Consider the following 26115-nt stretch of genomic DNA (forward strand, 5'->3'; position numbering starts at 1 on the left):
TTCTCAATCATGACCTCACAATTGCTGAGGCAGGTTGAAGGATGCAGCCGAATATTGCGAGAATATAATCTTAACATTATAATCAATAGAATATAATCAAACAAGAGAATAGAATCTTGTTTGTGTTCAATGACAGAAGGACTTGTCATTATGATGGCACTGATATGTTCATTGACAAATACTTTTGAGAGATGAACTAAAGATTTTGAGCAAATTACAGACTTTTGCAGGTAATCCATTATGTGGTGCTGTTTGTACACCGTTTTAAGAATGCACATTCTCGTTTGCAAATTTTAAGAATGATTCAAGAAATGTACCAAAGCAACTGAGATAAACTGAAAAAGTCGTCTTGCATTTTCCGAAAGAATAAATTCACAAGTATACAAACAAACGCCTAATTTATTGCTTATTATTTGCAGTCACAAATGCTAATATCAAGTTCGAGTCCTAGTTTTTAATCAACTGAATTTGAGTGGGAGACGTTTATAGTTCTGTCATGAAACTCTAGATGGCACAGACTGCTGGCATAAACTGATGATATTCTTAGCATTAAAGAAGCTGATTGGTTCATGTTGCATACGCAGCCAATGAGCTTGTTGCTTTACATTTAAATTGCTGATTAGCATTCGCTTGAGCATTGCAGCATGCTTTCAGAGTTCCTCTGAAACTCAAAATCCAGATAAGTGAACTGTATTTTCTTCTCATTTCAGTGCATTATTGAGTTTATCAGCTTTAAATTTCTAAACTTACAAACATATAGTCATAAAACTACGCGCAAGTATTCGAGAGAGGAGTAAATACTAAGCATATTGTATAAAAGCAGCAGCAGCAAGTGGTTTATCTAGTTATGTATGTGAGAATACAACGTCAAAGCGTCACAGATTTTAGAATAGTATAGTGAATTGGGGAGTATCTATTTGCTCGTAACCTCCAATGCTTTCAATGTTTTCTATAGGCATTCATACATTATGTGTGAACAGGCTGATTTCAGATGGGATTTAAGTGGGATCAGTTTGCAGTTGGCGTTTCACAGCTTTATTCCATCCTAGGTGAACCTGTATAACTGACTTCCACAAATGTCCTACTGTCAACAGCCTTACTTTGAGCAACAGAAAATAATTTACCCGCATATACATGTACTCGTGGTACACATGCAATGCAGACAGTTCAGAAGTGAGCGCTGGCTCTTAAACAGGCCACATCTTTTTCACTTGTTACATTTAGTTCAGTGATAGCTAAAAGAGTTTATTATGAAAAGTTAGTGATAGTTAAAGATAATTAATTACAAATTAGTTTAATATACAAAGATACTAAAAAAAAAAGGTAAGAGGGTATGATGCTGATATCTATTGAATGACAAAATTTAACTATTTGCTCAGGTCATCTGAGCCTGAGTCAGGTGGTTGCTGGGAAGGTCTTCATCTATCAGCTTACAATGTGATTCCTGTTTGTAATGACACACATTTGCTTGTGTCCCAATTCATAGGCTACGTCCTTCAAAGGACCACGGCAGCGCGACGAAGGCTGTCCCAAATTCAAACACCGCGTCCTACGAAGGCTGCATTTGAAGGCCGATTGCTTCACGGCGGCGCAATGAGGACCGTCCCAATTCACGATGCATCCTCCGAAGGCTGCATTTGAAGGCCGATTGCTTCACGGCGGCGCAATGAGGACCGTCCCAATTCACGATGCATCCTCCGAAGGCTGCATTTGAAGGCCGATTGCTTCACGGCGGCGCAATGAGGACCGTCCCAATTCACGATGCATCCTCCGAAGGCTGCATTTGAAGGCCGATTGCTTCACGGCGGCGCAATGAGGACCGTCCCAATTCACGATGCATCCTCCGAAGGCTGCATTTGAAGGCCGATTGCTTCACGGCGGCGCAATGAGGACCGTCCCAATTCACGATGCATCCTCCGAAGGCTGCATTTGAAGGCCGATTGCGTCATCGCGGCGTGACGAAGGCTGCCGCAATTCGAACGCGACTTCAAATGCATCCTCCGTTTCTCCGGCAAATGAAGGAAACATCCGATGGATCCTTCGCAGCCTACCCTATCCCAGAATTCATAGCGCGCCAGTGAAGATGGGTTTTTATTCAAACAAAGTGGGTGATGGTTCTGTGGCGGCCGACAAATACACTCAGTTCTATAAATGTAAGTATTGTGTTTGAATGTACTGAAATAGCTTGTATTTTTTTTCACTTGTATTTTTATTTTATAATAATTATTATTATTGTTGTTATTATTTTAGCGCTGTCATGCAAGATATATCCGCAAACTTTCTAAGCAAAATTGATGATTCAGAAATATGATTTCTGGAGTATTTTGTATGTATGTCCTGCTGTGTCATATTTTGCAGTCCTGTCTTAATAATTTTCATAAGTCTTTCCTTTTGTCTTGTTTTAGGACAGTTCTGGAGAAAATGGGGCTGCTGGGAAACTTAAAAAAGAAATGAAAGTTGTTCTGTACATTACTTTTGTAATTTGATTAGTTATTTGTAAATTAAGTAATTTCTGTGCATTGTTTGTTTTATTTTTGTATTATAAGTTGAAACTTGTAAATAAAAGACGAAATAATTATAAACATTGTTTATTTTTGCAAAGCAATTTATAATTTCTAACTGACAGAAATTTGCTTCAATTCAACATCAGAAAAAAACAACACAAATTAAATGAACAATATATAAGATTGAGAGAAAAAAAATGATGTACACTTTCATTCAGATGAGGTGGTGCTGCTGGATCTGGATGGGCTGCCACAATAGAAAGCCTGGTACGGGCTCTGCCAGTGGGATATCATCTGGGATGGTCTCCAGAGTGTTTGAGTGCATATTTCCACTGTCCTAACATCCTCTGCCGGCTGGTCGCTCCCGCTTCACAGCAAAGCGGCGCTTGCAATAACGCTAATTCAGTCTGTGTTTTGACTTCAGTAAATCAGTTTTGGCAAATACAAACAACGTGATTATTTTTCACGTGTCCAACATCCAGCCGGTCAAGAAAACATGCAATCTACCTGAAACGTGATCAATAAGGGAAGCCATCTTTTACTATTGCAAAATAGAGAAATTTTTTTTTACATTTGAATAACTAATAGGTTCTTAACCTTGGACCTCATTCTTGAAACACAAAATGACAAATAAAAAAAAGTGTCAAACACTTTTATATACAGTATATATAAAGGCCTACTTTTCTGAACTTGGGATCCCTAAGTTACCTGCATGGTCTTGGCTAAGCCTGAAATACACCACCTGGCTGACAGGAGCATTAATCGGGAACACCTGCTGGCGCAATCAGGAAATTCTGCGACGGTTAGACTCGGAGCGTCCTTCGAAGGCCGTGTCGGCCGCATCCTTCGAAGGACCTGTCCTCCAAAGGATGCGGTCTTTGAATTGGGACACAGCTATTGTGCGTGTTTCTACCTAGGTAAGTTTGAGCTATATTAGCTCAAACACACATAGTTATTTAGGTCGTTAGTTAAATAAGGGTACAGCACCCAGGTTCACATTGCTAAGCCACTAGTTAATTTCTCTGGGCTTCACTAGCCCAGAAACACATTTTAGTCAAGTCATTAGTTTTACGCTATCTGGTCAACTGATCAGGTACACACAGCAATAGTCCACTAGCGTTAAGCCATTCGGCAAAGCAGGCCCAGGCTCACATAGATAGCAAACACGCAGTCTCATGGCTCTCCGGAGCAGCAGCAGTATACAGTGGGTACGGAGAGTATTCTGACCCCCTTCAATTTTTCACTCTTTGTTATATTGCAGCCATTTGCTAAAATCATTTAAGGTCATTTTTTTCCCTCATTAATGTACACACAGCACCCCATATTGACAGAAAAACACAGAATTGTTGACATTTTTGCAGATTTATTAAAAAAGAAAAACTGAAATATCACATGGTCCTAAGTATTCAGACCCTTTGCTCAGTATTAACAAAGAGTGAAAAATTGAAGGGGGTCTGAATACTTTCCATACCCACTGTATATGTTTTGGCAATAGATCTGCTTTTTTGGGGGGGTTTATCATTTCATCCCTCCTGCCTTATGGAGATGCTTTCAAGCATATTATTATATATCAGCAGTACGTTTTCATGCTGTCAGCAGCATACACATTTTAGCTGTTGTTTATCTTCTAGTTCCAGCTTTGTTGGGGGGTTATTTTATATGCTATTTGTGCAGCAGCAGTATGTCTTAAATACTCACAGCACCATATCGGCTTATGTATTGGCAGTAGCAAGTTCCTGTACTTGCTTGCTGCATCAGCAGCAATAACCTACAAATACAGCAATAATCAACAGCAGCAGCAACGTAGCAGATCTATTCTGCCAAGGCCAAATACATTAATATTGTCATATCTATTACCATGCTAAAATCGTCCAAGACTTCTTATGATAGAAATACCAAGTTCTCTCATGAAACTCTAGATGGCATAGACTGATGGGTCCTTAACATAAACTGATGATATTCTTAGCATTAAACAACTTGTCACAAGCTGATAGGTTCATGTTGCATACGCAGCCAATGAGCTTGTTCCTTTACAATTAAATGGCTGATTAGCATTCGCTTGAGCATTGCAGCGCACTTTCAGAGTTCCTCTGAAACCCTCCACCTTCCCCAGCTCCACCTGTATAGCCTAGATCTGCTATGGGTTATTTGATATGCTATTTATGCAGCAGCATTATGTTTTAAACACTCACAGCACCATATCGGCTTATGTATTGGCAGTAGCAAGTTCCTGTACTTGCTTGCAGTAGCAATAATCTACAAATACAGCAATAACCAACAGCAGCAGAGTCCAAGTACCCCAACAACTAACATATGCCATAGTGAAGTAGTACTTCACCATCTGACAAACAATGAGAATACATGTATAGTTGCTGAAAATAAGTAAATCCTACTGTTTAAGTCAAGTCACTTTATTTATATAGTGCTTTATACAATATAGATTGTGTCAAAGCAGCTTTACAGTGTTAAAACAGGAAAAACGTGTGCTGATAATGCAAGTGGACAATAGAAAAGAAGTCAGTTTATCAGTTAAAGCCAATTCATCGTTGATTCAGTGATGTCATCATTCAGCTCTCTTCCAATAGTGTCTGTGCAGTAAAGTCAACAATGTTTCCAGAAATTGTGTTTCCAACTAAGCAAGCCAAAGGCGACAGTGGCAAAGGAACCAAAACTCCATCAGTGACAGAAATGGAGAAAAAAAAAACTTTCGCTTGTTTACAGGTTATAGGCATCCCATTGTACACAAACAAGCAAACATACAAATTCAACTAAATACATTTCATTTAAAATTGCAAAACTACAATCATATAAGTTTCACTTGCTTGTTCATTAATAATGAAATTTTATGTTTTAAAGAGAAAATTTCATCAAAAATGGGCACTGACATTATTTACTCAAACATGTGTTTCCAAACCCATAAAAATTTCATTAATCTATGAAAACAAATTAAAACATTTAAAATACTCCCTCATCATGATTTGTCCATCCATTAAAAGTCTATGTGATCAACATTTTCTAAGCTTCAAAAAGTTTGTCTTTTGCAGAGAGATGATCACTTTATATGATGGACAGACAATGTAGGCTTTCATTCACATAAAAATTAAATCAGCACATACAAAGAGCACATCAAATAGGTGGGTGTGTTTTTTAATTGTTGTCTATCCCAGCCAGGCACTGGTGGGTGGAGTTAATGTAAATAGCCTCTTGCACTTAATGTGTAATGGAGACGACGAGATGAGAGACGTGCAGATCCAAATTCGAAGCTTTATTCAAAGACATGGTCAGAAACAGGCAGGGTTGAACACCAGGAAACCGATATGTAGAGGGCAAGATGCAAGAGTATTCCTAGGGCAAGCGTGGGTCTTCGATCAGAGAACAAAATCCAGAGGGCTTGACAAGAGGGGTAATCCAATGACATGAGCAAAGTCCAGGCGAGGTGCAAACACAGTCCGAAACAGCAAGGCAAAGAGTTAATCCAAGATACACAGGCAAGAATCAGGTAACAGGCGAACACAAGACTAGACTAGAAACTATGAACTAGAAACTTGGACATAAAACTGGCTCCGTAATGCAGCTATCACTAGGTGTGCGATAAACGCTAAACAATACTCGGCGACTTGAGCAGGATCTGAGTGGGTGTTATATAGTGTGTGTAATAGCTTTCAGGTGAGTCTGTGATTGGTTACAGCTGTGTGCAATCAGTGCAATGGATGATGGGAAATGTAGTCCAGGGTATAGTGTAACAGTCTGTGTAGTGTGAGAGTCCATGTAGTGAGCGGGTGACCTCTGGTGGTGAGTGAATGGAAATTCATCGACTGGATTCGTGACATAGCCCTCCTTGAGATAGGAGTGGCTTCCAGATGCTGGATGTGGAGGGACCGGAGACTGGGGCAGAGTAGGGTACCCAGGCTGAACCGGCGATGCAGGAAACCAGGACAGATTGGGTGGAACTGAAGACCACCACGACAGAGCAGACGGAGCAGCAGACCACCACGGCGGAGCAGAAAACCACCAGAGCCAGACAGCAGACCACCACGGCGGAGCAGACGGAACAGGTGGAGCAGAAGACCACCACGGCGGAGGGGACAGAGTAAAAGACCACCACAGCCGAGCCTGGGAACTAGGGAAAACTGAGACACAAGAAACAGACAGGGCATATACAGTCTCAAGGACTGAGGCAGGAAACACACCAATTTCAACAATATTTTCCCTGGTGACAACTGAATGGGCAGACAGTTCCAAATCTGGCTTATTGACTGAAACTGGACAAAAAGACAGTTCACAAACAGGCTCACTGACTGAAAACTGGCAAGACAGATAGTTCAGGATTAGATACACTTGGGGAAATAGAACAAGCAGATAGTTCCTGGATGGTCTCTATGGCAGTGAAAGGGTTGACGGGAAAGACATGGGGTGCATTTATAGTTTCTGGGCTCATGACAGGCAGGGTTAAGGGTTCAAAGGCAGGTTTTTGGGCTGTGACAGGCAGTTCACAAACAACCCCCATGTCTGGTTCAGAACAGGACGAGAGTTCAGAGATGGCCTCCTCGCCGGTTCAGAGCAGGATAAAAGTTCATAAATGGCCTCCATAGCCGTGACAGGACAGGCAGAGAGTTCACAAACAGCCTCCATAGCCGTGGCAGGACGGGCAGAGGGGTCACAGACAGCCTCCATAGCCGTGACAGGACAGGCAGAGAGTTCACAAACAGCCTCCATAGCCGAGACAGGACAGGCAGAGTTCACAGACAGCCTCCATAGCCATGACAGGTCAGGGAGAGGGTTCACAGACAGCCTCCATAGCCGTGACGGGACAGGCAGAGAGTTCACAGACGGCCTCCATAGCCGAGACAGGACAGGCAGAGAGTTCATAGACGGCCTGCCTGGATTGGGCTTTTTTACACTATATGTAGTGTAAATAAGGTACGAATGAAACAGTGTCTTGTTCACTTCAATTTACTTGTTTTTCATGACCATTTGACATTCTTCCATTCAAACACTGAAACAATTGTTTATATGAGGTACACAATTGGTTGTCGTTTACAAAGCATCCAGCTGTTATATTCTAACACTGCATCATTTCACACCATGCAGGTTTGGCATCGCAACGTGGGGTTAAGTGCAGTGTCACAATTTCTATGTAGCAACATGCACAACCACAGTGATGAAGGCCAAAGGCAGTCTTTCATAAACCCACAGGCAAGTAATCCACATACAGTATAGAGAACAGCTACAACACAACTAACACAGACAAGACCCAACACCAAAGAAACAGAGCAACCTAAGTACGCACACAAACAAGGATGATTAATGACACATACTTGGAACTGAATGACAAAATCAAATCAACAACCATGACAAACTCGAGAGGTCAAAAATGCAAACTGAAAGTCCAAACTGAGTGATATTATGACACAATGTGCCAAAATTTTGAAATTCTTAATGTAAAAATTAATGGCAATGTTACAATTCATGTTAATAACATGATTTACATCTGTGTCTGAATAAATAAAGCAGTAATTGACGTCATCAAACATTTTATTTCAAATGAACAAGGAAATTGCAATTAATTATTGAGCTAAAAAGAATTTCAGAATTGTTATGAGGCTGAAGGCAGCAATCATCAACTGAAGGCAAGCCACCTGCGCGCGCTTCCTGTTTCTCTGTCAAGTGACATAACATTTATGTGTTGAAGCCCTTTTTTGATAAAAACGTTCATCAACACAAACTTTCTTTCAAAGTGTCTTTACAAATGAGATCACAGTTATACTTTTTTTTAAAACATTTCGAGCACAATATTAAAAATACTTTTAACGATTCTGTAATAAATACTGATAACCGTGATATTTCTTTTCACTATAATCATGATATGAAGTGTTCAAACCATTTCATCTCAATGTGCATCATACATAGTACATATGCCTGTATGATTACTGTAAAAGACATCAGAAACATATATTTTGCCCCCTTTATAAACCCCTCGGCACAGACAGCAGACATTTCTCTACATGCTCAGTGTACTGAACTAACTGGAGTGCTGAATAACCTGGCAAAAACCAGCATCATAAGATCACATACTCCTGGATATTGGCTCATTTTGACTCGACACATTTGAAAGTGAGTTTTCATTGAATAACTTGTAGATCTCAGCTGACTCGAGCCGCAAACTGTTGTAGATGGTTCAGTCTGATTTAGTGAACTGGTTTAACCCTTTACTGAACACATATTGATGGTACATGATCAAAAAAATGATTCCACATCATTACTTGGTTCATTTGGGAACATTTTACTGATAAAACATCAGCCTACTGAGTACTTTCAACCTTCTAGAGGTCTTTTGTCATTGTGCAAAAAGGATGATGAGTTTATGAAATTGGGAAAAATCAAAGGGGAAAAATTATAACAAATTAGTAAATCGTACACACAATTTACTTAAAAATGAGGAAACGTATAAGTAAATCATGCTTGTGTATTAGTAAGTAATGGGAACAAATTGTTAATTATATATACAATCTAAATGTTTTTTTTTTCATGTCATGTCTGGGGCCCTGTAAGTTTCAATGTTATATGCACAAATAAAAGCTTACATTTCTCCATTTAATAAATGAATTTACCCATTGGCAGTAAATAATAAATAAATGCCAGTATGAGCTAATATATGTAAGTCAATGATGTAATAGAAGACTAATGTATACATGTATACCTAAAGATTTTGCCTGAAATAATTTTATTCTTAATATTACTTGTATGACTGGGTATTTAAAAATGTAATTGAATAAATCTGAATGAAAATCATCAATTTTGACATGGACAAAGCAATCCCTTCATATAAAGTGTAGGACTAAATAGTAAATAAGGACATTGTGCAATGGGATCATCTGGTTATCAAATATGCTTATCAGATTTGAGAGTGATAGTGCTTGTTTAACCGTGGGAATGACAGAATTGTGACAAAGAAGTTTTTAACTCCTTAGCATGGATGGCTGCAGAGCTTTGCCCATCATGGATTTCATCATCCATCCCCAGCTCCTTTGGTCACGAGTCGGTGGTCTCAGCGCTCAGGATGAGTGACCTTTAATAAATTTATGCTTTAATTCAGTACATTTACTGTATCGTTTGCCTTCCAGATTTATTTCCAGGTGCAGTTACTTATTGGCAGGGGTTTCTCGATATAAAAAAACAGTAGGTAAAAGTAGCTTATGGCAACCTCGCTTACTCAAGCAACAAGACTGCTCATCTTGCCTGTCATTGCAGTCTCTCCATCCGATAGGACCACACATTTTTCCCACTGAAAGCCCTTGGCCATTATGGATTCAATCAAGCAGTCAAAAATATCTGCCCCTGCCATACTCTCTTTTAGTTCTTCACTAAACAAAAAATCCTTAATGATGTCAATGGAGTCCATGTAGCTGACACAAGTCAGCAACTGTGCACTTGCTGTGCTCTTCCTTCACAAGAAGAACCTCTGGTTGCTGATGTGAAAAGTTATGTGACCTAAGTTATAGTTTCACATCAATAAAGACTGAAAAAGAACAGATGAAATAGATTTGCAAACAAATGCACCACAGGATGTGGAATCCTGGTGGGAGGGGCTCACAATTATGTGGGTTTCTCACTTTGAAATATTCACACCTCTCATCCACTTGACTGATCTATGAAACAGAAAGTGCACCAAAAGGTTCAGTATGTGTTTGTGTGTGTGTGTGTGTGTGTGTGTGTGTGTGTGTTAATAAGACTAAGAAAAAACTTAATTATTTTGGTTATTTATACTGTTTTTATTTCTGTTCAATTTGTGGAAAGAGTTCAGTTAGGAGGTCACAAACAGCTTCAATCAAAAGTTCTAGAAGCTCATAATTCATGTACAGTTCTAAGGTCTGAAGAGACTCATGTAAAGTCATACAGGAGAGAAGCCAGTCAGTTGAGTTTGTGGCAAAACCTTTTACAGTGCTTGTATAGGCTATTGTTGTCGTTTACTGCATTTGATAATTCATACTTAGAAAGTAGAACTGAAATGACATTAATTCCAAGATGATTAGTTAAAACATTTTTTTTTTTAAATCATGTATTTTTATGAAATATCACTGAGGATTTCTTAAAAATACTGAGTAAAAAATGTTCAAGCCACTTTGGCTTGCTTTCTACATTGCAGTTATCTGACATCAGTCTGTGACTTCCTGTCTTCTCACATATTCAGTCTGTCTTCAAGTTCCCAGTTAAGTGTTCACAAGAGGCCTCCGTCTCAGTCTGACTCAGAGTTCACATAGCATAACCACAAGTTCTTTGCATGTTTGTTTCACACTGTGCTGTAATATTTTTCCGTGTCTGCCACATCAGCTAAAAACACTGCCTTACAAGATGTTTTAGTTTGTGCCTGCTATTAGTATGTGTGTTTGTGTGAGAGAGAGTGTCTGTGAGTGTGTGAGTGTTTTGTGTTTCTACCCCTGCCGTTCCCACACAAGGTTGTTGCACTTTAATTCATAAATGTGATCTAATAAAGGTAAAGGGCAAATATTAACCATATATGCTGTTTATATTACTTGTAATTGGGTAAACATCTGTTGAGTATTTTAACATAAAATTGTTGACTGTGTTTTGTGTTGAATTAAAAACCCAAAAATGCAGTGGATCCACCAGACCCACGAGCGCTGGCTGAATAACAAAAAAATATGAACACCACACAAGAGTTAAAGGGGTCATATGATTAGATTTTAAGTTTTCCTTTCTCTTTGGAGTGTTACAAGCTGTTCGTGAATAGATAAGATCCCTAAAGTTGCAAAGACTAAAGTCTCAAACCCAAAGAGATATTCTATTTAAAAGTTAAAGGGATAGTTCATCCAAAAATGAAAATTGGATGTTTATCTGCTTACCCCCAGGGCATCCAAGATGTAGGCAGGGCTGGATTGGTAATCGGGCATTTTCCCGGTAGGCCGACGCACTTAAATGGCCAACAATTTTTTTGTATTTTTTTGCCAAGGACCATCACTCAGGGACAGCGAGCAGCCAGTGGCCCATTGGATTGTCTCCTGTATAGACAGCGTAAACCATCCAATCACAATGCGCTATAGACGGAGCGATTAAGTATTTTGCTCCACCTACTGTATATAAAGGTCGCTTCACTCCAACTTCTTCCTCATCGGCTTTTCCCACGTTTTCACAGCAGATTTATCAAGAACAGGCTTGCTCTGCGGTGAGTGATGCTGGCCAAAGAGCCAGGCAGGAGGAGGAGAGGAGAGTAGTTGAATCGGTAAAGTGCTTGATAGGGACTCGCAACGGAGGCAGACATCTAACCTATCCCAATGTGTGTGCACGCCATGAGTGTAGAATACGTAAACACTTTTTAATAAAATGTAAATTCGTCCCCCGCGCTTTTTTAGTCAAGTCAAGTGTGTTCATAGAGGTTTCCATGGACCAATGCGAATAAATCTAGATTTAAATAAAAAAAGACACGATATTGTTGGACCTGACGTTTTATTCTTATCCAAAACAACTAGATGTGATATGAGTGTGATAGACACATACATACATTACCAGTCAAAAGTTTTTGAACAGTAATATTTTTTTATGTTTTGTAAAGAAGTCTTTTCTCACCAAACCTGCATTTATTTGATCCAAAATACAGCAAAAGCAGTAATATTGTGAATTTTTTTTACTATTTAAAACAACTGCTTTTCTATTTAAATATATATTAAAATGTTTTTTTATTTCTGTGATCAAAGCTACATTTTTCAGCATCATTACTCCAGTCTTCAGTGTCACATGATCCTTCAGAAATCATTTTAATATGCTGATTTGTTGTTCAAGAAACATTTATTATTATTATTATTATTATTATCAAAATTTAAAACAGTTGAGTAAATTTTTTTTCGGGATTCTTTGATGAATAGAAAGATCAAAAGATCAGCATTTATCTGAAATAAAAAGCTTTTGTAACATTATACACTATACAATTCAAAAGCTTGGAGTCAGTAGAATTTTGTATTTTGTTTGGGGGGAAATAAATTAATACTTTTATTTAGCAAGGATGCTTTAAATTGACCAAGTTATGATAAAGACATTCATAATGCTACAAAAGATTTCCATTTCAGATAAATGCTGTTCTATTCATCATCTGAAAAATTCTACTCAGCTGTTTTCAACATAATAAAAATAATAAATGTTTTTTGTGTTTTTTTTGCACCAAATCAGAATATTTGAATGATTTGCTGGATCAAATAAATGCAGGCTTGGTGAGCAGAGGAGACATCTTTAAAAAGCATTAAAATCTTACTGTTCAAAAACTTTTGACTGGTAGTGTATAGGCCTATTATATACGTATATATTTAAATTAATCCAAAATGCCGCTGCAAGATTAATCTTTAATGAGCCAAAAAGAACGCACGTCACACCTCTGTTTATCAGTTTGCACTGGCTACCAGTAGCTGCTCGCATTTAATTCAAGGCATTAATGTTTGCCTACAAAACCACCACTGGCTCTGCACCCCTTTACCTAAATTCATTACTTCAGAGTTATGTGCGCTCTAGAAGCTTGCGTTCTGCAAGTGAACGGTGTATTATTGTGCCATCTAAAAGAGGCACAAAATCACTTTCACAAACTTTTTCATTAACTGTTCCCTCCTGGTGTAATGACCTGCCCAACTCAATCCCAGCAGCTGAGTCCTTACCCATCTTCAAGAAACAACTAAAAACACATCTGTTCCACCTTTGTTTGACCCTCTAACTCTAGCACTTTCTATTCTATTTTAATTCTACTTTATCTATATTTATCTTCTTTTTTTATTTAAAAAAAACAAAAACAAACACTAGCTTTCTATTTTTTCTATTCTATCTACGTTTTTCTTTGTGTGTGTGTGTATAATATATATACGTATATATATATATATATATATATATATACACACACCTTGCTATGTGTACTGTGTTAGCTAACCGAGACTTGTCATTTGCACTTATATATTGTTGCTCTTTTGTTAGTTTTGACTGCTTTTATTGTCCTCATTTGTAAGTCGCTTTGGATAAAAGCGTCTGCTAAATGTAAATGTAATGTAAATGTATATATATACATATATGTATATAAATGGTGGTGGGCCGCCTGGACCAAAAAATGCCTGGGCTGATTTTTGTCCCAGTCCAGCCCTGGATGACTTCGTTTGTGTTCTACTGAAGAAACAAAGATTTTTAACTCAAACCGTTGCAGTCTGTCAGTCATATAATGGAGGTAAATGGGAATCACGGCTTTGAGAGTAAAAAAACCATACACAAACAAAACCAATTTAAACCCTACGGCTCGTGACGACATATTGATGTGTAAAGACACGAAACGATCAGTCAAACAGATCAGACAAACTGAACAGTATTTATATAGTTTTTTTTAACCTCTGATATACTGCAATGTCCAAACTGCCCTGTATCATATATTTTCAAAGTATATTCAATGTAGCGTCTGGACCACTCAAACACACAATATATATTTTGTTAGCTAGATTTAACAAATACTCTGTAACACCCCAGGAAGCTGAACAGGCCCCTGGTTCCATAGCAATGCTGACACCAGATACTTTTACGACCTTGTGGAATGTGAGCAGAGACTCTCAGCTGCATTTTCCAGAAGCAAGAGGCACAAATGCACAGTAGAAATTGACTTTTCTACTAATTAATTCATGGGAAAACCTTTCTTTGAATGAACAGTGTATCCTTCAGGTCATTGGGTATATTATTGTCATCGTGTATTTTGTCTTATTTTTAGACTATTTTAGGCATGCTTATGAGGGAACCCATTCCTGTGTTGAATGTCTGAGAAGATGTGAGAGAAACGCTCCCGGAAACCATAAGCTCGTGCCAGGCCTCGGCCTTGTCCTTTCAATTTCACCAAGATCCTCTGACTCAAACTGGTTCTTTTCATCGACCCAAATTCAGCAATTGAATGAATGATTCAATAACATACACTTTTAACAGTCACTTGTTTCCACCTAGTGGCGAAACAATGTAATCAACACAAGTTTTTTTGACGTGCCAGTTACTTTCAAAAGGTGTTTTGCTCTATTTTGATTGCTACCATAGACATCAGTGTTTCTATCCAAACTTTTATCCCAGTATTTCTGTGATTAATATGAATGTTTGTAGGACAGAAATAATTTGTCAAGCTGTTTCATGCTCCCTCTGTGTCAGCGCTAACATGAACACTGATCATGTGATACCAAAACATTCAAATCTAAGTTGAATAGACACGTGCAAATCATTGTCATTAAGGCCATGTCCACACGTACACCAGTTTTTTTTTTATAAATGGAGGTTTTCCTTCTTCTGTTTAAAAAAAAAAATCTCCGTCCACATGAAAACACAAACGCATGCTATGAAGCACTGTTAAGAGCACGCCAAGCCAACAGGTGGTGATATAATCTCAACCGTAAAGCCATGTTGGCCAATCAGAAGCCTGAAAAAGTTTCAGGGGTTAAAGCAATAAAAAATCCTGAGCCTGAACTTTTTTCTGGGGGCGGGGCTGGGGGGCAGCACATGCAAAGCATGCAATGACTGTGGCAACTTTAAAGGGGTCATATCATGTTGCTAAAAAGAACAATATATTGTGTAATGAAATATGTTTATGCAGTTTAAAGTAAAAAAAAAAACACATTATTTTCCACATACTGTACATTATTGTTTCTCCTCTATGCCCTGCCTTTCTGAAACGCGTCGATTTTTACAAAGCTCAGCGGTCCCCCATTACAAACGAGGCATTTGTTGCATCCAGTGGGGACATAATTACGGATTATAATGACTTGTGTTGCATTACGCCACGTAAACATAAAACCATGTCTGCATTTGTGATATGAGAAATTACAAACAAGTGCTACTCTACACTGCTCAAAGCTCGCGTTTGAATAATCAGTGGCAAATCCTTTAAATTAAAACATACTTACAGTCTGTGAGTCAGAACAGCCGGCATTGTAGTCTACTCTTCCAGGATCAGGAAACAGTCCTCCATAAAATGTGCTGCACACAAATGAATATTTGGGTTGAACTGTTTGGGAACAGTGTTGTAAATACAACTTAACCACTGATTTCTAGTCGTGTCATCTTTTGGAAGACCAAACAAAGTAGTTTCACTTTCACAACGAAACACATGGCGAGCTAAAGTGAGCGGAGGCTGGTGGCCTAGAGTGAGTGGACGAAGGAGCGAAGGAGCGGCCGGTGGGTTTGCGGCAACCACATGTGACGACCCCAGGCAGGGCTCCGCTTAGTCACAGTGAAAGCCGATCCGGCGATCCACAGCACGAAGTTGATGTATTCCCTCAGCCACCAGCACGGATCAGCTCTAGGCATGACGAAGTGGATATCATCCTCTTTTGGAAGACCAAACAAAGTAGTTTCGCTTTCACAACGAAACATACAGCACCTTCACAACATGGCAGCAACAACAATACTACAGCGAGAATAAAATTTACACCTTCTTTCTTTGCGTAAATATTTGGGCGGCATTATGCAAATATTCCCACATCGTGACGTAGATATGTGGGGGCGTGTTAGAACGAGCCGTTTTAGGTAGGTGTGGCTGACTCTAAACTTTTATAAAGAATATCTCTTTGGATTTGAGACTTTAGTCTCTGCAACTTTACAGATCTTCTTTATGCACCAAGAGCTTGTAACACTCCAAAGAGAAAGGAAAATTTTAAATCGCATCATATGATCCCTTTAAAATGCGCCCTCATTGTTAATTTCATTATTTTAATATTTCTGTTGTTGTTACATTTATTTAAAAAAATGTAAAAACTAACTCATGTGAAAAGAATGGCCCAATTGAGTGTTGACACAATTTAAAGCACTTGTGTGAGCTGTGCGTACATTGCACATGCAGTTACAACAAAACCATTTTTTATAGTAAGCATATAGCACAAACTATTCTGATGATTAAATTTGCATCAGTGTAGACAGACGCTCACGTACATGTAAAAAGTGAAGCATACTTTGTGAATAAGTTTATCATGTACGTGAATTCAGGTTGTAGTAAAGTAACAATGGGACACTAATTACTAACTGAATACAATGACACTGATTCCAGCGTCAAAACTGCATACACAAGTAAAACATTTCCTCTGGTGCAGTGGTTCCCAACCATATATACAGTGGGGAAAAAAGTATTTAGTCAGCCACCAATTGTGCAAGTACTCCCACTTAAAAAGATGAGAGAGGCCTGTAATTTTCATCATAGGTATACCTCAACTATGAGAGACAAAAAATCCAGAAAATCACATTGTAGGATTTTTAAAGAATTAATTGGTAAATTCCTCGGTAAAATAAGTATTTGGTCACCTACAAACAAGCAAGATTTCTGGCTCTCACAGACCTGTAACTTCTTCTTTAAGAGGCTCCTCTGTCCTCCACTCGTTACCTGTATTAATGGCAACTGTTTGAACTCGTTATCAGTATAAAAGACACCTGTCCACAACCTCAAACAGTCACACTCCAAACTCCACCATGGCCAAGACCAAAGAGCTGTCAAAGGACACCAGAAACAAAATTGTAGACCTGCACCAGGCTGGGAAGACTGAATCTGCAATAGGTAAGCAGCTTGGTGTGAAGAAATCAACTGTGGGAGCAATTATTAGAAAATGGAAGACATACAATCCCACTGATAATCTCCCTCGAAATTGTGGGCTTGGCCCATAAACGGAGCGCTCTTTTGAATGATTTATCTCCTGAGTCCTGGTGTGGCTGATACCATAACAATTGCTAGAGCACTGTCCACAAGACTGTCCAGTCTGGTGTGCTGTACTTGTTTTGTTTAAATCTATATATCTTAAATATATATCTATCTATTTTACACTGCCCATAAGATGCTACATAAGATATTTTTTTCTCAGAAGATCAATTTAAAACAATGATTCTGTTCAATTGACCTCTATTTACCTCTTAATGCACTCTTGGGCATCAGGGATCGTTTGCACCTTTGCCACTTTTGGAAAGAGTTCAAATACGTGAAAGCTGCTGAAAAAAAGAATGTACAGCATCTGTAAGATTTTTCTAAATAACAGTGGGTAATTTAAATGATCAGGACAAATAAGTGAACAGCTGTCACAAAATTTAAAAACAGTCATTGATCATACAGGTAAAACACAGCATTAGGAATCAGCAGTTTCTTTCTTGCTAGTGAGCAATGAGCTTGGTGAAATGAAAAGTACAACTCTGTGACCATCATGACACGAGGAAACACAAGGCGGAGGATCCACTTGCAGTAGGATTTACAAAGAGCATAATCCAGAAACACAGAACAGGAGCTTAGACCAGGAACAAAGACTGACACTGAACAAGGCAAACACAGGGGTATATATATACAAGGGCTAACAAAGTTAATAAGGGGGTGGAACCAATGAATCACCATGACAACAAACAACGTAGAACAGGAACTAAACAAGAAGTGAAAACAGAAACACTTCAACATAAATGTCCTTGAACACAAGACAGAGGAACACAGACTGGGATCATGACACCTGCAGTGTTTACAGAGTTTTGATGACTGATGATCCGAAAATAAGTTAGTGTATTAAACAGAACAATGTAAAAATTTTAAACATTTGATTTATATATTTTTTTATTTATAATAGTATATATGTATCGTTTAATTTATCATGGAAAATGTCATTATGTGTATCTTGAACATGCATTTACACTGGATTTAAAAAAGTAAGGATTGTTCCTCATTTCAGAACAACACTGCATGCCACTGGAATCAATGGTGTGTCAATTTTGTAATGTTAATTAACTTCAGTATGAAAACTCATGACCACAACCAGAACTGAGCAGTTAAATAGTTTCCTGGTTCTTGAGTGAAGTGTAAAACCAGTTTGTCTGGTTTCTGAAGAGTTTAGTTACAATCATGCTCCAAAGCCCCTGGCTGTAATAATAGTACATTGAGGTGCATTTAATTAAAGTTGAAACCAAACTCTGTAACAAGTTGGCTTTACAGGAAATAACAAACCCTGCTGTAATTCTAATTACTACACCTTTACTGCATGGCTGTCTAGATTTAGTTCCTTCATACCCCATGAATGTTTGATGATGATGTATGAATGGACATGTTATGTTTTCAACATTTCATCAAGTTTGGAATCTCTAATTATTTCTCCATCTCCATACTGTCAGGATCATCAATCACCTTTGCCTGTCACCTCTGCACACTACATCTCCCACAATCCACTCAAAATGGCCACCCCATTACAGTGTATGCAGAGGAATTTTGCACGAGTTCGTTCCTTCCGGAAGGGGGGAGTATTGTCAGGATCATCAGTCACTTTGCCTGTCACCTCTGCACACTACATCTCCTACAATACCCCCCTTGGCTTTCACCTGCACACACTTCACAATCACCACACCTGTCTGCCATCATCCTCATCAACTCTCCATAAAAGCCAGCATCACACACACACACAGGCCTGGTCTGGTTTCATCTGTGTTCCATTTATTGTGAGCCGCTCTCTTTTTGGATTTATCTGCCTGTGGATTTGGATTTATCTGTCCAGGCTAATCCATGCTTTATATTGGATTATTGTGATATCATATACAAACCCGATTCCAAAAAAGTTGGGACACTGTACAAATTGTGAATAAAAACAGAATGCAATGATGTGAAAGTTTCAAATTTCAATATTTTATTCAGAATACAACATAGATGACATATCAAATGTTTAAACTGAGAAAATGTATCATTTTAAGGGAAAAATAAGTTGTTTAAATTTCATGGGATCAACATCTCAAAAGTTGGGACAAGGCCGTGTTTACCATGTGTAGTTTTTATAACAGTCTGCAAACGTCTGGGGACTGAGGAGACAAGTTGCTCAAGTTTAGGAATAGGAATGTTGTCCCAATATTATCTTTTAAGCATCCCTAAAGTTCGAGCTAACATAGGCAAACTGGCATTTAGTTATGCTGCTCTATTTGATTGGAATCGACTACAAGATAAGTTATGCTTAAAAGAGTTGGTATCACTAAATTATTTTAAATGTATTTTAAAGGATCTAATTGTAGAGTCACCTGATTGTAAATGTTTTGAGTGATTTGTGTATGTTTCTGTGTATGTAAATGAATGTATTTTGTTTTATGTGTAACTAAATGTGCTGCCTATCTTGGCCAGGACCCTCTTGTAAATTAGATTTTAAATCTCAAGAGTTTTAATTTCCTGGTTAAATAAAGGTAAATAAAATAAATAAAAAATAATGGGAGTGGATGGTAGCCCAAAATTTGAAGTCCAAAAAATTGCACCCCCACGTGGCTCCAGGGGGGTTAAAAAGGCCTTCTGAAGCAAAGCGATGCATTTGTGTAAGAAAAATATCCATATTTACAACTTTATAAATCTTAATCTCTAGCTTCCGCTAACTGTTGTACACGTGTTCACGAGAGAGTGGCATCCAGCAGATGACAAAGGACATAGGTGTAGCGTAAGCTCCGGTGAGAATATGCTAGTCTCCCGAGAAACAAGATTTGTTTACAGCCAAGGAAAACCAGTGTCCTCTTGGCTTATATCGAATATATTGGCTTATATCCTCCGACCTCTCAATCTTATATTGGCTTATATCCTCCGACATTTTTCTATACAAATCCTCGTTTTTTACTTTTAATTTGTTACTTTTGTTTTGCTCTCTCCTCTGCGCTTCCACGTTCGTTGTTTCCTCGTTCGTCACCACGTTTGCCTACGTCCTACGTCGAGGAGGTCAACCCCTCCAATGTGCTGATTATAGTCCCTTACAACAGCCAGACAGGGGACATCAATGACCGCCTTACTTCTTCTGTCCCATCGCTGGATATGAGTGACTGGGTGTGCTCCCAAATAACCGCTCAGTAGGGTCACTGAGCGGTTGTCATACCACTTGACCACATGCAAAGTGGTATCGCCAACAATTGCTGTCTTTTCTTGAAAAGACCCATGGCCAGATCTTTTCAGCTCAGTATCAGAAACCATGCTGCTGCCTGATAATTTGTTGGAGCGAACAGTGCCAAGACAGTGCACCCCTTGACGAGCTAGCTCAAGTTGTAGTGGGACACTGGTGAACCAGTTGTCAAAGTACAGCTTGTAGTTTTTGTGTTGTGGCACTGGTTGAGCAAGGCGTTTCATTTCCACTCATTTCGTCAACATTTCCACTGGCTCCTATATCTACCAACTGGGTGGCTGCACTACTTTTCCAGTGTACACTTAAGTGTTGTGTGGAATACCATCAGAGCCAGCCAAGACCATAAGCTTATACCACCATTTTTTGGGCTTCTTGGGCAGATATTCCTACAGGCGATTTCGTCCCTTAAATGGGACCATTTGCAAATCAATGCTCAGCTTCTCTGACATGGGTATTGCATTCATTTTAGAGACGAGATGAGTAATCAAGGGCCGGATCTTGAACAGCTAATCAAAATTGTCATCAGATCGAACTGGTTGATCATCATTATCATTGAAATGCAGGAATCTCTTGATTTCTTCCCATCTGTTTAGAGACAGTGTATCTGCTACTTGAGAAACTCTGCTTGCAGGGCGCCAAAACATGCATGTTGCTGGCAGTCCAAACAAGGACATGTACAAGACAGTGCCCAAGAACTGCTCCAGTTCGGATGTGGTTAAGTGGCTTGTCAAGATTAACCTGTTCTGCATACAAATTTGACTGCTCTACAATAACACCAAGTAGATCATCAGAGAGGAATGTCTTAAAGTATTGATAAGGGGATGTCATCAGCTTGTGGAAGGCTGCCTTGCCAATCAGGGAATGCGGGGAAACTAGAATCATGGCTGGTTTTCCACCTCAGTTGATGAGGGATTTCCCCACCATCATCCATCCAATTTTCTTCAGGAGTTACTGTATATAAGACAGGGCTTTAAATAGCATGATATTGCACTGAAAACTAGCCTGTAAAAGTAAAATTAATTTTCTTTTATTATTTATATTGTGCACAAATACATTTAATGATATGTGATAACATCCACCTCCTTCATGTGATGCTTAATACATTGCTTGACTGAAAACTGAGATGTATTCACCTTGGCTGCATTTGTCTAGTGTGTATTCATGCATAGCCATGTACATTTATGTACAAAGTACATTTAGCTTGTTTTACTAAAACATAATTTTCATGGGAAAAAAAGATAATATAATTAATTATTGGTCAGCATTTATCATTATTATTGTGCGTAAGTGTTGGGGTGGGCTAGCAATTCAATTCATTTTGGGGGGAACCTTAATTTTTAAGTAGTAATGCTTACATTTTTCAAGTATAAAATCAAGTCTTCTCCAAAGATGACATCTCCGACATTTCCTTTGTGCAAACATTGCAAACGCTGAGGAAAACTGTACTAAGCAGACTTGTCAAGTTAATGATGCTATTAGTGCACCTGTCCCTCTTATCTTTTTCCCTTTATTTTAATTGCACAACTTATAATTACATACAAGCTCAGGGAAAAGAAGGATGTACTGTATCTTTTAACAATGAACAATCACAATGACAAAATATGAGAAAACATGAAAAACATGATAAAAAAATTGCCAATTGTTTTTTTATTTATATATTTTTTTTTTTGATAAGCCTGAGGGATGAGGCGAGAGTAAAATTCAACAAGAAAAAGATGAAAACATAAAGCAGATTTAAGCCACTTTTGCTTGTGGATGAAAAAATGTGCATATAAAATCAAGCAATTAACAACATATTTAAGAGATAACTATTTGGGGGTTTCATGATAATAAATGTCTTTAAAGGATAAAACTTTGGCTCTCATTAGTAGGGTTCAAAATATAAGAACTTAAATCAATTCAAAATGTATTGGTTATACAACAATCACAAAATAAACGGGCAGCTGTTTCATCAACAAGACTACAAAGTCAGCGAGTTTCATCAATATCAAGATATTTACAGTTAAATTAAGCAAACCTGTTGCTCATTTCTTTAGTGGTTTTAACCTAGGATTGCTATTGCACCATTGTCGTAATAACTAAATGTAGTTATTTAGATCCACTTTATTTATTTATTTTTTACTCAAGTATTTTGTTTTTACATAAGTTTCAATTCATAAAGTATATTTCAATAATTTTGCAGATTTAAAATTTACTCTTTTTTTGATTAAACATTTTTACACTTTAAACATTGAGTACACCACAGTTAAAAGTATGCTAAAATGGCTTAGAGCTGCATTAACAGGGACATGAGCATGAGCATGAGCTTGAGCCGCCACTGAGACCACCAAGTAGCAGACATAAGAGTAGAGCGGAAGAGTCGGATGATGGTCTCTGCATGCTCATGATTGTCTTCATCTGCACGCTGTGTTGCCTCATCATCAGATTCACAGTTTCATCATGTCTTTTGTTCATGTTTTCTATCACCTTTTTAAAAAGCTTGTCACTTTTCTTTTCTGCTTCCTTATTTTTCCTCTTAAAGTCCTCTATATCTTTAGTCATCCTGTCTGCCTTCTCATTAAAGCCCTTCTCCAACAGAGCAGCCTGCTCCCTCAGTTTACTGTCCATGGCACGCTCAGCCTCCTCTCTCTGAAGTTTTATCTCCTCATCCATCTTCTCCTTCATTTGCCTCATCCTCTCTTCATTACTCTTTCTCTCTGCTTCCATCTTCTCCTCTAGTTGTCGCTGTTTCTGTTCCTTGGTGTTTATTTCTTGAGCCAGGAGAACAGCCTTCTCTCTTTTCTCTGGGAAAAAAAAAACGAGATAAAATTAAATATTGCACTCTCCTGTGTTTAGCTCCAGCCCTAAACGAACACACCTGAACCAGCTCTACAGACTCGCTTGAAAGTCATAGGCAGGTGTGTTGAAGCAGGTTGGAAATACATTTTGCAAGACATGTTAACTTTTGTTTCAATCGGACTGAATTAGTTCCGAAAAATGTAGTTTACATGAACGCTAAATAAAGTTTTTATACCATGTTAATGTGTCTGATCATATATAAAGTCACAATAACAACTTTTAACAACACATCATAAAAAAGATAATGTTCTGAGCAATGTACATAAAACAATTTGTTGAGTCTTAAACCTTGTTATTCTGCTGCCTTAAAAATGATCATTTAACTTGACAATACATTTCTTGTTGAATTAACTTATAATGAAAAAAAAACCAAACTTAGTTACTCTCTGCTGCATTAAAATTTCATGCTAACTTGACTTAACATTAGAGTGAAGGAGCCTTTAGTAAATGTATAATTTTGACTTATTTTTAAAGTTTTTGCAAATATTGTTTCCTAGTTCAGTCAATAAATATTGTGTACAGTGTTCGAACTATACCGGGAACTTTGGGGGAGCCCACTTGTTTTTTTTTATAAGGGGGGGGGGGGGGGTAAAATAACACAGAATCGACCACCGAGTCCAGCGTTTATATTTTTTCTATGAATCTTTGAGTTAACATGAACTAAACATGAGTGGAATTTGCACCGCAGCGCCCCCACACCTTGATGCTCATGACAAGAATAGCATGCATAGTTATCTTTATTGAAGTGAATTAGGTTTAAATCGCCGTCATGCATGAATGAATGATATTTTTTGCAATTTTACACATAATAATCCACGATGATCACATTACACAAAACTGAAATTGCACGTCAAAATAACACATTGTCAATATTTTTTGAGACCCCCCAAAATTTTACAAATCACGTTTTCAGGGGAGCCCATGTCTTATTAAGGGGAGCCGAGCTCCCCCGTAGTTCGCACCCTGATTGTGTCATTCTAACAAGTAAATCCATGTCAAGTGGGGAAAACAAATGTTATTTAACTTAAGATAAAATTGCTTAAACTTAAGCACATTTGTTTCCCCACTTGAGTAAAGATTACTTTTTTTCTCTCTTTGTGCTGACTTAATTATTAATACAACTCTTTTCATTCCAATTTTAATTATTTTATATTGCAAATAATTAGCAACCTGGTGTCAGATATAGAAATATATCAACTGCAAATCAATTCAATTAAGTCTCCTCAGATCTGACAAGAAGCTGATTAACGTATTGCATGTGATGTTGTTCATACATCTAGGCCAGGGGTTTTCAAAGTGTGGGGCGCGCCTCCCCGGGGGGGCGCCAGAGCATGTCAGGGGAGGCGCGGGGAAATTATAATAAATTAAAAATATAATTATTGAGTTAAATTATTATATGTATTTTTTATTATATATAAATGTTTTTATTTAAACGATACTAAAAAAATAAGTCAGAAATATGGGAAACATTTTTCACCCAGAAGGCCGTAGCTGTGAATTCGCTGCTGTTTGACAATATGTATATGCCTAATAATACAATGGAGCGGTTTCTGAGACCCCCCGATTCAAAGCCTTCAACTTCAGGGCTTAAACCCAAAAGAAGACGATATGATGATCAGTATTTGACTTTAGGGTTTACGTGGACAGGACCAGCTGATGAACCACGACCTTTATGTGTGGTTTGTCAAGATATTTTGGCTAATGACAGCATGAGGCCTGCAAAACTTCGGCGACACCTTGAAACCAAGCATGTTGAGGTAGCAGGAAAACCTCCAGAATTTTTCCAGAGAAAACTTAAAACCTTTCAAGGTCAGAAAAAAATTGTGGAAGATTTTGTCAAATTAAATGGAAAGGCCAATGAAGCTTCATATCGCGTTGCATTGCGTATTGCCAAGGCAGGCAAAGCACATACCATTGGAGAGACGTTAATTATGCCGGCAGCAAAAGACCTATGTTCCGTGATGCTAGGAGAGGCAGCGGCTTCTAAGATCGATTCTGTTCCATTCTCTGACAACACAATAAGTCGGCGCATCTCAGACATGGCACAGGATGTGAAGGAGCAAGTTTTAGACAGCGTCAGACACAGCCCATTTTTTGCACTCCAGATCGATGAATCCACCGATGTGGCCAGCTGCGCTCAGCTGTTAACATATGTGCGGTACGTGAAAAACATGGACATTCAAGAAGTTTCTATTTAGTAGTCCTTTGCCCACCCACACAACAGGTGAACACATTTTCAACAAATTGAACAAATTTGTGAGAAAGAACGATATAGACTGGGAATGCTGCTGTGGCATATGCAGTGATGGGGCAAAATCAACGACTGGCCGCCACAGTGGTCTCATATCGAGGGTTAAAGAGGTAGCTCCGAGAGCCGTGTGGACCCACTGCACATAGACAAGCTTTAGCTGCCAAGAAGATGCCAAATGATCTTCGGAGTGTCCTCGACGAAGCTGTGAAAATTGTCAACCTGATAAAAGCACGACCTCTAAATGCGGAAAGGATGCGTGGACATGTTTCCTACGCTGGCTGACAGTGGTTCCTATTCAGCCTTTGGTCGCTGAACACCTAATCAAAATTTATTTCCTGAACTCACACAAAGAGCACTGAGGAAACTTTTACTATTCGTTTCAACGTATTTGTGCGAATCAGGATTTTCTGCTATGACATTCATCAAGAACAAATATCGTTCACGTCTTCAAGTGGAGGATGACCTTCGTCTGTTTCTGACGTCACTGCAACCACGAATTAGTCTTCTCTGCGCAGCGAGGAAACAAATGCATACCGCTCACTAAGGTAGGGATATAATTATGTAAGCATATTAATCAATAGTAGAGATTTTTAAATGTTGCCGTTGTTTAAAGTTCTTTCCCCACTCTCTGTTACAGATCATCTGACTG

At 38.4% G+C, this 26115-nt stretch overlaps 2 protein-coding genes across 6 annotated transcripts in view; both read right to left on the reverse strand.

The window, feature by feature from the left end:
- LOC107567104 (gastrula zinc finger protein XlCGF7.1-like) overlaps window positions 1-26115 on the reverse strand; it is a 358002-nt gene that overhangs the window by 112684 nt on the left and 219203 nt on the right. The gene's annotated exons all lie outside the window — the stretch shown is intronic.
- LOC107567101 (guanylate-binding protein 1-like) overlaps window positions 22561-26115 on the reverse strand; it is a 44667-nt gene continuing 41112 nt past the window's right edge. For both annotated transcript variants that reach the window (XM_016252712.1, XM_016252713.1), the window contains exon 10: window positions 22561-23160. In XM_016252712.1, coding sequence (XP_016108198.1) covers window positions 22655-23160 — 506 coding nt within the window. In that variant the 3' untranslated portion in view covers window positions 22561-22654. The remainder of the gene's footprint in view (window positions 23161-26115) is intronic.

The sequence above is a fragment of the Sinocyclocheilus grahami genome, unplaced genomic scaffold, assembly GCF_001515645.1.
Source record: "Sinocyclocheilus grahami isolate Dianchi unplaced genomic scaffold, SAMN03320097.WGS_v1.1 scaffold1128.1, whole genome shotgun sequence".
Lineage (NCBI taxonomy): Eukaryota > Metazoa > Chordata > Actinopteri > Cypriniformes > Cyprinidae > Sinocyclocheilus > Sinocyclocheilus grahami.